General features: G+C 35.7%; 1 protein-coding gene across 4 annotated transcripts in view; it reads left to right on the top strand.

Annotated features, from left to right (window-relative positions):
• CACNA2D1 (calcium voltage-gated channel auxiliary subunit alpha2delta 1) overlaps window positions 1-12,650 on the top strand; it is a 413,517-nt gene that overhangs the window by 388,305 nt on the left and 12,562 nt on the right. For all 4 annotated transcript variants that reach the window (XM_082781189.1, XM_082781188.1, XM_082781191.1 and 1 more), the window contains 11 exons: window positions 871-974; window positions 2,256-2,342; window positions 2,703-2,770; window positions 3,941-3,979; window positions 5,230-5,301; window positions 5,409-5,561; window positions 5,663-5,715; window positions 8,293-8,348; window positions 8,494-8,623; window positions 9,664-9,776; window positions 12,479-12,561. In XM_082781189.1, the coding sequence (XP_082637315.1) occupies window positions 871-974; window positions 2,256-2,342; window positions 2,703-2,770; window positions 3,941-3,979; window positions 5,230-5,301; window positions 5,409-5,561; window positions 5,663-5,715; window positions 8,293-8,348; window positions 8,494-8,623; window positions 9,664-9,776; window positions 12,479-12,561 (958 nt within the window). The remainder of the gene's footprint in view (window positions 1-870; window positions 975-2,255; window positions 2,343-2,702; window positions 2,771-3,940; window positions 3,980-5,229; window positions 5,302-5,408; window positions 5,562-5,662; window positions 5,716-8,292; window positions 8,349-8,493; window positions 8,624-9,663; window positions 9,777-12,478; window positions 12,562-12,650) is intronic.

Below are 12,650 nucleotides of genomic sequence, written 5' to 3'. Positions count from 1 at the left end.
TTCTTTGATTTTATCTATCTTCCTGCATGAAACTGATCTTTAACACGTTATTTCTGTAGCAGGCGGTGTTATATAGGTTTCTAATCAGTATAGAGGAGCAGTGAAAGCCCTTGTGCTGGTGGTGGGGCCATGTTAATCCCTCATTACTCCTAAGCATTTGGTTGTTGGCAGGCTGGCAGACAGAAAATCAATAATGTAGTAGGTGATTTTTTTTAGACTAGTAGGAGCAGACCAAGTGATCCAGGGCCTTCAAGAGAGAAAAATGTATCATTACCAGAGGGCAAAAAGAGAATGTTAAAGTTGATTCATATAATCAGCTAAAAAACTACCTTCAGAATACTACAGATCAGGAGTAGTGAGGGTACCAGTACAGACATATTAAGTGGCAAATTTATCTGATTGTTTAGGTTATTCTGTTTCCCCAAAATGGGAGAATGCCAGTGGTTTTTACTCCCCAAAACAGTTTTTTATTATTATTATTTTTTATTGTTTGTTTTCATGTTATTAATGGCATGAGAGAATAGGATAATGTTTTCTTAAGAGATAGAAAGTGGTAAGGTTTGTTTATGTTTTGTTGTGAATAACGTTGCAGTAATATTTATCTCAGTATATCTAAAAATTCTGAGACAAGATCCATGCTGTTCCTAGAATACTATTTTTTTTTTTTTCTCTAAAACTTCTGTTTTACTAATGGCACCTGACACTAAACCAGCTAAAGCTAATAAAGTCTGAGGAGTATATGAGTGAATCTCACATTATTTCCAACCATGAAACATTAAACTAAAACAAAACAAAAAAGAAAAGCTGTGCAGCATATCTTTCATGAGATGATAACCATCTTTTTTTTGTTTATTATTTTTTCATGATTAGGGCAGGAGAAGATTGGTTGGAAAATGCTGAAACTTATGAAGTCAGCTTCTATAAACGGAGTTTAGATAATGACAACTACATTTTCACAGCTCCGTACTATAACAGTAAGTCATCACTGTTTTGAAGTTTTGGAGCTAGCTAGTCTAATGTAAGTATATTTCTGGATGTTTCCAGTACCAGTTGAGCTCACCAACAAAGGTTTCAAGTCTGACACTCAAAAAGGAAAAAAGTCTTGGGACATCACCTATTGTTAAGGGAAAGGGGGAAAGGTAGCTGGGAATGCACCAAGTACATAATAATTTGTAATCTACTTTGGTGGCCATGTTTGTCAAGAATTAACAAAGCTGAAAACATATGCTAAGTATTTGCTCTCATTTATTATACTGGAACAGTGTTTTCTGAAGATGCTTTAGCAGAATTATTTAAAAGGAAGTGAAAGAAAATTGCACTCAGGAGTGCAATTTTAAAGACTACTTTTAAAAAAAAACAAAACTTATTTGAGCATAATTCTGTGTATTTCTTCAGCAGTGAACCTAATTTGGCAGAGCAGGTATAAAGGTCTGGAGTCCACAGCTCTGCCCACTGCACTATAGCTTAGTTTAAAGTTTTGCTTTTGAATTCTATTTCAAATAGCTATTACTAACCAAAGCAGTTTACACGAAATACTGTGATATTTAAAACCTGTATGTGCACAATAGTAAGTGCTCGTTACTGATGTGAGTAGCATTAACCTTGCCAAGCCCATCTAAAAGCAGATGCTACCACAAATGACATATTTCCCTCTTAAACATATGGGATCTTTTATTGCCATTATTCCATATGCATTTATTACATCTTTTCTCAATAAAACATTAACAAGGTAATTAAATAAATTCTTTGAAGTCTTTGTTGTTCCTTAAAAAGCTTCAGGGAATGTATTTTTAACTTGCTTTTTCATACTAAGCAGTGTTGAAAACAGGCTGAAGTCTGTCAAAGTAGTAATTGTCAGTTAGTGAGTGGTGTTAGTATACTCTGTATTGAAAAATACAGACAACAGCAGGATAAAATCTTTGGCTCTGATCCTAGTTTTAACAGTGTGTAAAGTTATTCATGGCTGTTTGCAGAAAAAAAGGCTACAGTAACTTTATGAAGAGACCACATACAAAATGTGAATGAAGAGAAGTAAGCAAAACTATTTCTCTTAGTCATCTAGGTGTTAGTGATCTGAGCTATTACAGGTGATAAGTAAAAAAATTACAACTAGGTTTTCAAATAAGCATTCTTGGAAATATTTTGGGTATTTGAAAAAACCTTTAATTTCAATTACAGAGGGAGAGACTTTTATCTCACTCTTTTTTTTTTCTTTTTTTTTTTTTTTTTTTTTCTCCCTCCTTCTATGCTCTCAGAAAGTGGTGCCAATAGCTATGAAACAGGTATTATGGTAAGCAAGGCTGTGGAAATAACAATTAACGGGAAACTTCTGAAACCTGCAGGTAAGATAGAATGGAGCTAAAATTCTAAATACAGGTCTTACTTTGTTGTTACTCAACAGTGAATGAGAAATTTAATTGAGATTTCAGAGGCTTCAGTTTATATAATATTATTTTCTCTAAGACTTTTAATCTTGCTAGTGGAAATCAAGCCAGCAATCTGGCTGTGTTTGAGTAAGACTAGTTAATTTATTAGTCTCATGAAGGGTGTTGGTGGTCAGACAACAGAGCAAAACCCATATTTTATCCTTTTCCAGTTTAATAATTTAGATGTTATTATAATTTTCCTCCTTTTTAGGATTCTACAGTTACCTTTTTTCTTTTGCATTTTACTAAAAAAGACTTTCATGTATTTCTTGTTAGTTGTTGGAATAAAAATTGATGCAACCAGATGGATGGAAAATTTCACAAAAACCACAATCAAGAGCCTGGTAAGCAATTGACCAAGTCTTTTTTTTTTGAACTTTATGTGCATTTCTCAAAGCTTCAGATGCAAATAGGTCTAACAGCTTTTTGTGCCAGAGTCACACTGATGCATTGATGCCAAGTAGTTGTGGTATTTAAATCATTCAAATGCACAAAATAAATCTATGTTGAAACAGGCTGCATTTTGTACGTGTCTTGCTTTCATAATTATAGAACATGTATAAAGACAAAGAAAAATGACATATTGTAGCCTGTAGGCTGCCTACTAAGATCATGCTGTAGTAGTGAATAAAATCTACAAAAGAATTTCTTCCAAAAAAAATGAAAAAAGTGAATTTATTTGTATTTAATATGGAGGGTGTGTAAGCAGTGACCAGTAAGGATTTATATTGCAATCAACGTCACAGCATTTTAGCAGAAATTAATGAAATAGTCACTTAGCCCTTTTATTTCTTACATCTAATCATAGAATCATGTTTGGGTATAAATGAGAAGGAGAAAAAGGTAAAGGTAAAGGAAAAACTAAATCATTATGTAGTACATTGGGAAAGGGGAGACACAAAATGGAAACAGTTATGGAACAACTGGATAAGGCGATGTTGCTTGGTTGTTTGTATATTAAGGGAATTGGTAACTATGTAGGTATTAGAGCTAGGTAAATGCATTGCCTAAAATGTCAGAGCTAAGGAAAAAAATGAAAAAGAGAGAAATTAATTTATTTAAAATGAATGACAGCAGCATTATGGTAACTATTTTGCTCACGATATAATGCGCGGAAACAGTTATGTATGTATATTCACACATATTGCAAGAAAAAGAGAGAAACATGCTAGTAATCAAAGCTAAATAGAGGTGGTGGGCTTCCTTTATCACATATGATTACCATACTTTGAGATTGGTGAAGCTTTTCAATCAAAAAGATACTTGGTAAATGTTTTCTAGGCTTTCTTTATATACTCAAAATACATGCAAATGCACATGTCCTTTCTCTTTTTACTTTATACCTGAAATCTTGGTAAATCTCCACACACAGACACAGACACACACACACGCCTAGGTAGGTTAATATACAGATATTAAAAATCACATCACTTGTCTTGATTGATAAATATCAATGAAAAATACAGTTTCTTTTGAAACACATTTGTGAAGATTACTATACTTCTGTTTTTTAGTGCAACAGTGAAATCTGTGGCTGCGAAAGAAACAGTATGGTAAGCATTCAGTTTATGAATATCTGTTAGTGAAAAAAATGACTAATTTTCTCTAGATTTATCTAGCCCATTATTCTATCATATTATTATTTGAGGATTAATATTTTGAAAACTTAGCCATTTGTGAAAATCAGAAGTGGAGAGGGCAAAAGAGGGAATGAAAGTCAGATGAAGTGTTTGTTTCAAAAATTGTTGCAGTAAGATTATGAGAACTAGAGGGAAAAAGAAAAATAATAGAGTAAGACCAATAGAGAATGAAATGAAGAAAAATGTGAAAAAGATGACTTTCAAAGCACAAGGTAATGCTGAAAAAATTGAATAATTAAGAAGAAAACAAAAAAAAAAAAAAAACAACAAAAAACAACTAGAAGAGTACCTTAGAAAAAGATAAATGCAAAGTAAACATTACCAGAGTACATGATGTACCCTTCAACAATCATTAGTTATCCTCCTTTCCTCTGTTTCCTGACCATTCAGGATTTGAGGATCCCATAGCTCTGCTGGCACTCAGGAGAGTACAATTTCAGCAGCTATCACAGTATCAGATTCTGCCATGTGCTTAAAAGCTTTCTCTGCTCAGGTCTTCTGCGAGTTCTTTTGTGGAGTTTAAAGAATGTTAAATGCAGGAGTTATAACAACAATGGTAATCTGGGAGTCTATTTGGCCTCACTGCTATCTCCTCAATCTCTGATTACAAAGATCTTTTACAAAATACAAAGTATAGGGAACCAGTGGTCTTCCCAGTCCTGCACCTGACACCTGGAAGAAACTCACTGGGCAAGCCTGAAATATATAGAAATGTGAAAATAACCATGAACAGCAAGCTGAGACTCTGCCTTTAGGACCTTTACCATTAGAAGCTGCAAATTGTAAAGGACTTTAAACATGGCTTGAAAGCATATCAGAAGTTGTAGCCCCTTATTATGAGTTAAGATTCAGTTATCATCCAATTTCATAAGGATATAGCACTCTTACAACTACCAAAGGATTGAGTAAATAAAAATTTACAAAACAGTTTTTATGAAATTAAGCCACAAATAAGCCTTTGATCTCCACAAACTTTTATAGTACTGATAATGCTACTTATTTTAGCATAGTATTGGCCTCTGGCTATGGGGTTGTGATTTAGCCTCATAGATTGGAAGATATTTCTGAAGTGTTGAATAAAAAAAAAAATATTTCTCACAGTGAAAATATTTGGAAATATTCTTGGAAAATTCTACAAAACTTATTTTACTTTTTTATAATAGCATGTGGATTGTGTTATCCTTGATGATGGTGGATTTCTTTTGATGTCAAATCGGGATGAATATACTCAACAGGTATGTTTATTTTTAAGTACAGTTTTTAACAACTGAATTGTTTATTTTTTTATAAGAAAACTACTTAGAAGTACTTTAATTTAACTCTATACATTCTGCTTCATCAGATTGGAAGGTTCTTTGGTGAAATTGACCCAGGCCTGATGCGAAACCTAATTAATATGTCCCTCTATGCCTTTAACAAGTCGTATGACTATCAGTCGGTCTGTGATCCTGAAGAAGAACCAAAGCAAGGAGCTGGAATTCGTTCAGCGTATGTGGTCAGTAGTCTCTCATGAGGTTACTGGCATTTGTTTAAAAGTGTGCAGGTGTTTATACAAATAGCATGATCTTTGTTCTTTTTTTTTTTTTTTTTTCCCAGCCTACAATAACAGACATTTTGCATCTAGGATGGTGGGCTTCGGCAGCTGCCTGGTAAGTACAACTGTGTAGGAAATCTGCATGTCAAAACTGGAATTCTTCAGTAGTTTGAGACTATTAGTCCTCCCCTCTCCCCCCCCCCCCCCCCCCCCCGCCCTCCCCCCACACTCTGAACCCTTAGTTTCTGCCATTACTCAAGGTGAAAATTCTTATTTCTCCAAATTCCTTTGAACATTCAGTGATCTGTAAACAGTCAAATTCAAAACTGCTCTTGCCAAGTTTTGTGACTGTGTGCTCTGACTCTACAGTCAGCTTCAGCAAGTAAACTGGGATTAATGGTCTGATTGGCAGCTGTGAAGGTTCAGATGAAAGGCTAAGGGTGCCTACAGGGAGGAACACTTTATCAGGGAGTTTAGTGATAGGACAAAGGGAAATGGCTCTAAATTAAAGAAGGGGAGATTTAGATTAGATATTAGGAAGATGTTCTTTAGTTTGAGGTTTGTGAGGCACTGGAACAGGTTGACCAGAGAAGCTTTGGATGCCTCATCCCTGGAAGTGTTCAAGGCCAGGCTGGATGGGGCTTTCAATAATCTGGTCTAGTGAGAGGCATCCATGCCCATGGTAGTGGGTTGGAACTAGATGACCTTTAAAGTCATTTCCAACCCAAACTATTTTAAATTATATTCAGAATTAAAGGTTATTTTCAAGAGCCATGTAGACAACACTATCAGCTACTACCCCCACACTAAATTGTGGTAAACTGCTGGGGCTGATGTGAATTTTTTCCTGGTGTGAATTACACTCATGGAGACTCTCTCTTCATTTTTGTAAGGTTTCATGATACTTACTTTTTAGAGCAATTATCAAGCTGGAATAAATTACCTATTTTATGGAGTTAAGAGTTAAAATATATAGCAGGTGAACAAACATAGTTATTTTCTCACAGCTAGCATTGTGAATATTATGTGTTGTTTTTTATTGTTGGTTACATTTTGTTAACAGCAACAGCTAAAATCTTGGTTTTCTTGGACAACAGCAAACCTCAAAAGCTGGAGATGGGCAGTAATCCAGAAGAGAAATTTGAGCTTTTCACAAACAGAGAAACTCTAGTGTATCAATGTTCAAATCAGACTCGGTGGTCTGGACTCAATTTAGACCTGAGGTTTATTTTGTGTGATGTTTAACTTGAAAGTACCACATGAAAGTTCTTTCTGTGGACATGTTTTTAATGGAATCTAGGTCAGGAGCAGGCAGAGAAAGACATTAAGCAAGCAGAGTGGGCTGACCAACAATGGATTCAGTGAGGCACCTGGCAAAATGAAACTTGGAGAAATAAGAGAAAGCAGGTTGAAGAAAACTATAATGTTTCAGGCAATAATGTGAGATAGAAGAGTGATAATTTCAAAAAATATATGTGGGATACATCAGCATTTAGTTAAGACAGTATGTATTGTTTCTCAGACTTTGCAGTATTTCCAGGCTGCCTTTTTCACTCATTCCCTGTAAATTCTGTGCTCCCTTATGAAGGGCTGCATGAGGATTACTGTTTTCAGTCAGCAAATTCTATCACTGTTGAATGGTATTAGTTCTCTTACCATCCATGACAGTTGGTGCACTGTCCATCTGATGATGATTCAAGGCAGAAAGGTGTGGAAGCGAATCCAGAGCTCCTTCAAGCACTACCTTGACTGGAAAGATGACAGGCAGATTCAGTTTTGTTACATGTACATCACAGAGGCTTAGGAGAAAAGGAAAAAAATCCTAGAGGTTGAATAAAATTGTACAGTCCCTTCCCACTACAGAACAGGCATTGTAATAATGTGATAAGGAGAGATCCGGTCATGTTTGTAGTTAGAGGTAATCCTAAAACATGACAACAGAAAGCTACAATTTTAAGGTTTAAGTAGAAGCAGTGAGGCAAGGAATGTAACTTGATTCCTGTTTTGGTAGGTGAGTAGGGGAGAACAGGGCTAACTGGCAAGCCAGTACTTGCTTCAGGTAAGTAACACTGGAAAAATGTTATCAAGAGTGAAGAAAAATAATTTTGAAATACGTAGAGCTCTTTAAACCTTTGTGTTTTGGCATCATCTAGGATGAAAATATATCCCATGCCTCAAGAGCAGGAATGGAGATGATTTTAAAAGTCAATGGTCACAGTCATTTTTGTAATATACTTGTTATGTGCCGGTGTTCATCTCCTCAGCAATTTAATGAGCCTTAATTAGTGTAAAGTATCTAATTCAGGAGCATTTTTCCAGTGTAGGGTGGGGGTGGGAAGTTCAAAAGAAGTTCTAGTTGATTTGAGTACTGGAGGAACACCACTATGCCTCTTCCACCTCCTGCAGAGAAGGCATGGATGGTGTGATAACGTTTCCATTATGTGAGTTATAGGCACAAATGATAGCAAATTTCAACAATGGAATAAAAGATTATTGTGAAAGAAGACATGAGAGAAACTGGAAAGAGTAAAACTGTAAAATTTAAAAAAAACACAGCTTTAATAACTGCTAAAAGTATAATCAGCTGTGATAATTCTGCTATTAATCTTGTTTGAGTAAATTCTGAGGACCCAATAAAATACAAAGAAGACAAAAAAAATTTAATGAATATATATTGTCTTTCTGTGTTCAGGTCTATCTTACAGCAGCTGTTTTTGAGCTTGACTTTCCCACGTTTCCTTGAGGCAGGTAAGTCAAGAGAATGTTAGAGAGTCAACTTTGACTGAAAAAGAAGGTAAGAATCTAGGCTGGGAGCCATATTTGGATCTCCCCATTGTGTCCACAACTTTTAAAATGTCACTATTTATTTATTTATTTTCTTTTTTTCTGGCAGCTGATATGGAAGATGATGATTTCTCTGCTGCCCTGCCTAAAACAAGTTGTATCACTGAGCAAACTCAGTATTTCTTTGAAAATGATGATAAATCTTTTATTGGCATTGTAGACTGTATAAACTGTTCAAGGTAAGCCTACAGTATTAGTAATAGCTTTTGAATATTAATTTTTTATACAAAAGATAAGGACACCTTTACAAGAACAAAAATGTATTTTGGATTTATTACATCAAGCTCACATAAGCAAAGTAGAGAAGTATACAGGCAGTATACTGATAATTTGCATTCTTTTTGTATTTCTTTAGAATAAATTTTAATTGTAATAATTGAATTATCATAAAAGCATTTTACTCAAATTTTTGTTTAATAGTCTATATGCTCTGTGAAAATGGATCTTGTATTTCTGTTGCTGTTGTTCTTTTTTTTTTTTTAATGTATTTATTACATGAATTAAAGACATTCTGTAATATTCAGAAGCAGATGATTTCCTTTAATCTGGTTATGTGTTGGAATTTATGATGGTCAAGAAGATTATGCAATTTATCTTCAAATTTACCTTCTAGTCAATAGCACTGATCATTTAAGAACTGTCATATTACAGTATTAACTTCAGTATTTATCAGTCTCTGAGTGTATTGTTGGAAAGCTTGGAAATATTTTGTCTTGAATAAACAAATATTTGGATTTTCTAAAGATGATTCCTTCACCCTCACACCCTCACCACAGCACACATACCCTAAACCTGTTTCTTTTCCTTCTTACAGACAGGTTTATGTGTGTTGTTTTTTGTATGGTTGGTTGGTTTTTGGCTGTTTGTTTGTTTTTCAGTGTTACTAGGAGAAAAATTGATGCTGAACTGATTTTATTTCTCAGTACAGCTACTGCTTTAGCAGCACTGAACTGTAAAATCAATTATAGGCCTTATATGCTCTTTTCCATTTTTTTTCCTCTAATAAGTCTAGTTGAAAAGGGGGACCATGGAAATGTCAAAAAGATTACAAAATTTGTTATAAAAGTTTCTTACTGTTCATTAATAGAAAAGATAAACAGTAGAAGGCGGTTTGATTCTTAGAAGTTGGATTACTTTTTATTCCAATCATGTGTGTCCTTCTCATATACGGTTTTCCTTGTTTCATTTAAGCATTTCTTTTTGGCTTTTTTTTTTCCAGACTTTATCATGCAGAGAAGATTTCAAACACCAATCTAGTATTCATTATTAGTGACAGCCAACTGCTATGCCGTTCCTGTGATCCAAAACCACTGATGCAAGCAGAGAAGCCGGGTATCCTTTAAAATCATGTTATTTAGTTATGTGGATTGATTTTTTGGGCTATGGAATACTTCAATATATTTGGAAAAGAATGACCTGATCATGTATATATTAGCATTATGCTTGCCATCAGAGTACTTGAGGCAGCAGATATTTGTGGATAATACCACAAAGTGTCTGAGGCAGCTCTCAGAGAGATAGAGAGCAAAGCTGTTTTTTGTGAGGACCTAAACAGGAATGGGCTCAGAGGGACTTAATGAAGATTCCACAAGGCAGGTGCAAAGTCTTGCAGGACAAAATGCCATGCACCTGGACAGGCTGGGGACTGAGTGATGAGAAAAAGCTTTACAATAAAGGACTTGAGGAGAAGAAATTGAAAATCAGTTGGCAGTATGCCTAACAATAAGGAGGGACAGTCACATCATGGGGTATGTTAGCAGGAGTATAGCCAGCAGGCTGGGAGAAATTCTCTCTCCCATCTCATCCACACTGGTGAGACTGCATCTGGAGTGATTTGAATGGTTTTGGGCTCCCCAGTACCATACTGACATACTGGAGCAAATCATAGAATCACAGAATCATAGAACTGTTCTTAATATGTAACCTAAACCTACCCTTTTTTGGTTTAAAGCCATTCCCCTTTGTCTAATCACTATACCCCCTGGCAGAGTCCCTCCCCAGCTTTCCTGTAGGCCCCCTTTAGGTACTGGAAGGCCTCTGTAGGGCCTTCTCAGAGCCTTCCCTTCACCAGGTTGAACAATCCCCACTTCCTCAGCCTCTCTTCATAGGAGAGGTGCTCTAGCCCCTTGATCATCCTCATGGCCTCCTCTGGACTCATTCAAGTCATTCCATGTCCTTCTTGTGCTGGGACCCCAGAGGTGCAGTAAAAGACCATCAAGGTCATTGGCAGCTGGAGTGCAGGACTTACAACAGGAGCTTGAGACACCTGGGCTTGTTCAGCCTTAAGAAAAGGCAAAGGTATGTCTGTCTAAAGAAATAAGAAAAGAGGGAAACACCAAGATAAAAAAAGGGTTTGGTCAGTAAAAGTTGAGTGCTGCACTGATGCCTGTAACACTCAGGCAAAGTGATTGAGGCACTTAAGTATATGCTTACTGCCAATGAGAACTGCTTACTCCTTGTGGAAATTGCTTTAACCATCAAAGGCTGGAGTTTTCCATCTGCTATCATAGAATTTCTTCAGAGCTGGTTGGAGACATAGGATGGTATACTTGCCAAGTACAGTCCTTGCTGCACACACATTAAAATAAAAATCATGTGAAAGGTTGTTCTAATGTAAAACAATCTCCTGAAGCAGATAGTAGAGATGACTGTATTTCTTTGGCACAAGTAATGCATTCATTGCCACATTAATAAAATGGGAATTCCATCTACACTTGGGCAGAAAAAGGAAGTTACATCGGGGTGGAAGTAATATTCATGTCATCACAGAGCTATGTAAACATATCCTAATATTCTAACTGGCTTCGTTCCATGACAGTTTGATTAACTGTTGCTACTGTCTGAATTTATGGACAGGACTTGCTACAGAAAATGAAGCACGTTTGATGGGAAATGGTCACATTACTTGCATTTCCCTGTGGGGTTCCAACCTTCCAGAGAGCAGTAAATGACCTCAAATGGCAGTCTGAGCAGCTGGGTGGGCTTATATTGACTAAATGAACTATTTTATTTTTCATTTCAACTATGCAGTACTAAGCTAACCTCTCTTTTCTGTAACTAAGATACATTGTGAAATGCAGGTGTAGCATAACATCACACAGATAGGCAGAATGACCTTTAGGCGCTATTCAGATGGTTATTATTAGGCTCTGCTTCCTTCAGGCTGGTACAGCTTTGCTTATACACATGGTCTTTTAGAGTTTTTCTATGTTTCTATTTCCTTTTCACCTGGGACCCCACAGAGGAAAGGGGAGGTGAGTCTGATAACATCTGAATGAAGACAGAAATAGATTGCAGAGCTGTAGAACTAAATTCCCCATCTTCTTGCCTTTCCTTCCATGGGACTTTTCTACTCACAGCAAAACACTTCATGAATAGTATATTCAAGTATAAATTAGAGCTACTAAGACAGACAAAAGTTTCAGCAGTTGAACTTTCAATGTTTTTTAAAAAACTCAAGCTTAGCTTTAATGTGTGTACTACCAACAGTGCAAATGATTAAATAAAAAAAAAAAAAGACATGACAGTAATGCAGACAGGTTCAACAGAAGACTGTTTTGCAGTTTTCTGTACCAGTGCCTTTCTAGTGTGTTGCAATGATTTCTGTTCCTTGTTAGCCTGTAGCTAATGTGACGTATAGCATATATGCTTAAATATCAGAAGTTATGAGTTTCAAGTAAACTAATGCATTACCTCATATTTACAGTTAGATAATTAATAGCATGTCCTGTTTCTACACTGCTGTTCTGAAGTTGTATTTTATAGTAGTCTTCTCCACTGAATTGCTTATAAGATCCAGCTAAGTTTTCTATCATTTACTATCAAAGTCTGCAGTGGAATGATTTTGTCTATGAGATTTAGGGTTGTATGCTTATCATAAAGCAGGTAGTTCTTATAGGTCTTGGATTATCATTAAATGTGTCCCACAAAAGTAAAATCAGAATGTTAATCCTGGTGTTAATCCTGGTAATATATGATGCACACACACACACAAAAAAAAAAAAAAAAATCATGTTCCTTAACAAGCAAAACAGATGAAGGGCCAAATCCTTGTGAAATGGTCAAACAGCCTAGATACAGGAAAGGTCCTGATGTCTGTTTTGATGAAGCCAAACAGGTAAAATTGAACTTGTAGCACTTCAGAAATGTCTTTAAGAACAATTGTAGAGTTGTTTTAGAAGAGTAGGGAAAGTTATGTTTAAATGT

The sequence above is a fragment of the Aythya marila genome (assembly GCF_965140915.1).
Source record: "Aythya marila genome assembly, chromosome: 1".
In the NCBI taxonomy this organism is placed as follows: domain Eukaryota; kingdom Metazoa; phylum Chordata; class Aves; order Anseriformes; family Anatidae; genus Aythya; species Aythya marila.
Note: the sequence above shows the minus strand (reverse complement) of the source record. Positions and strands in the feature narration are given on the sequence as shown.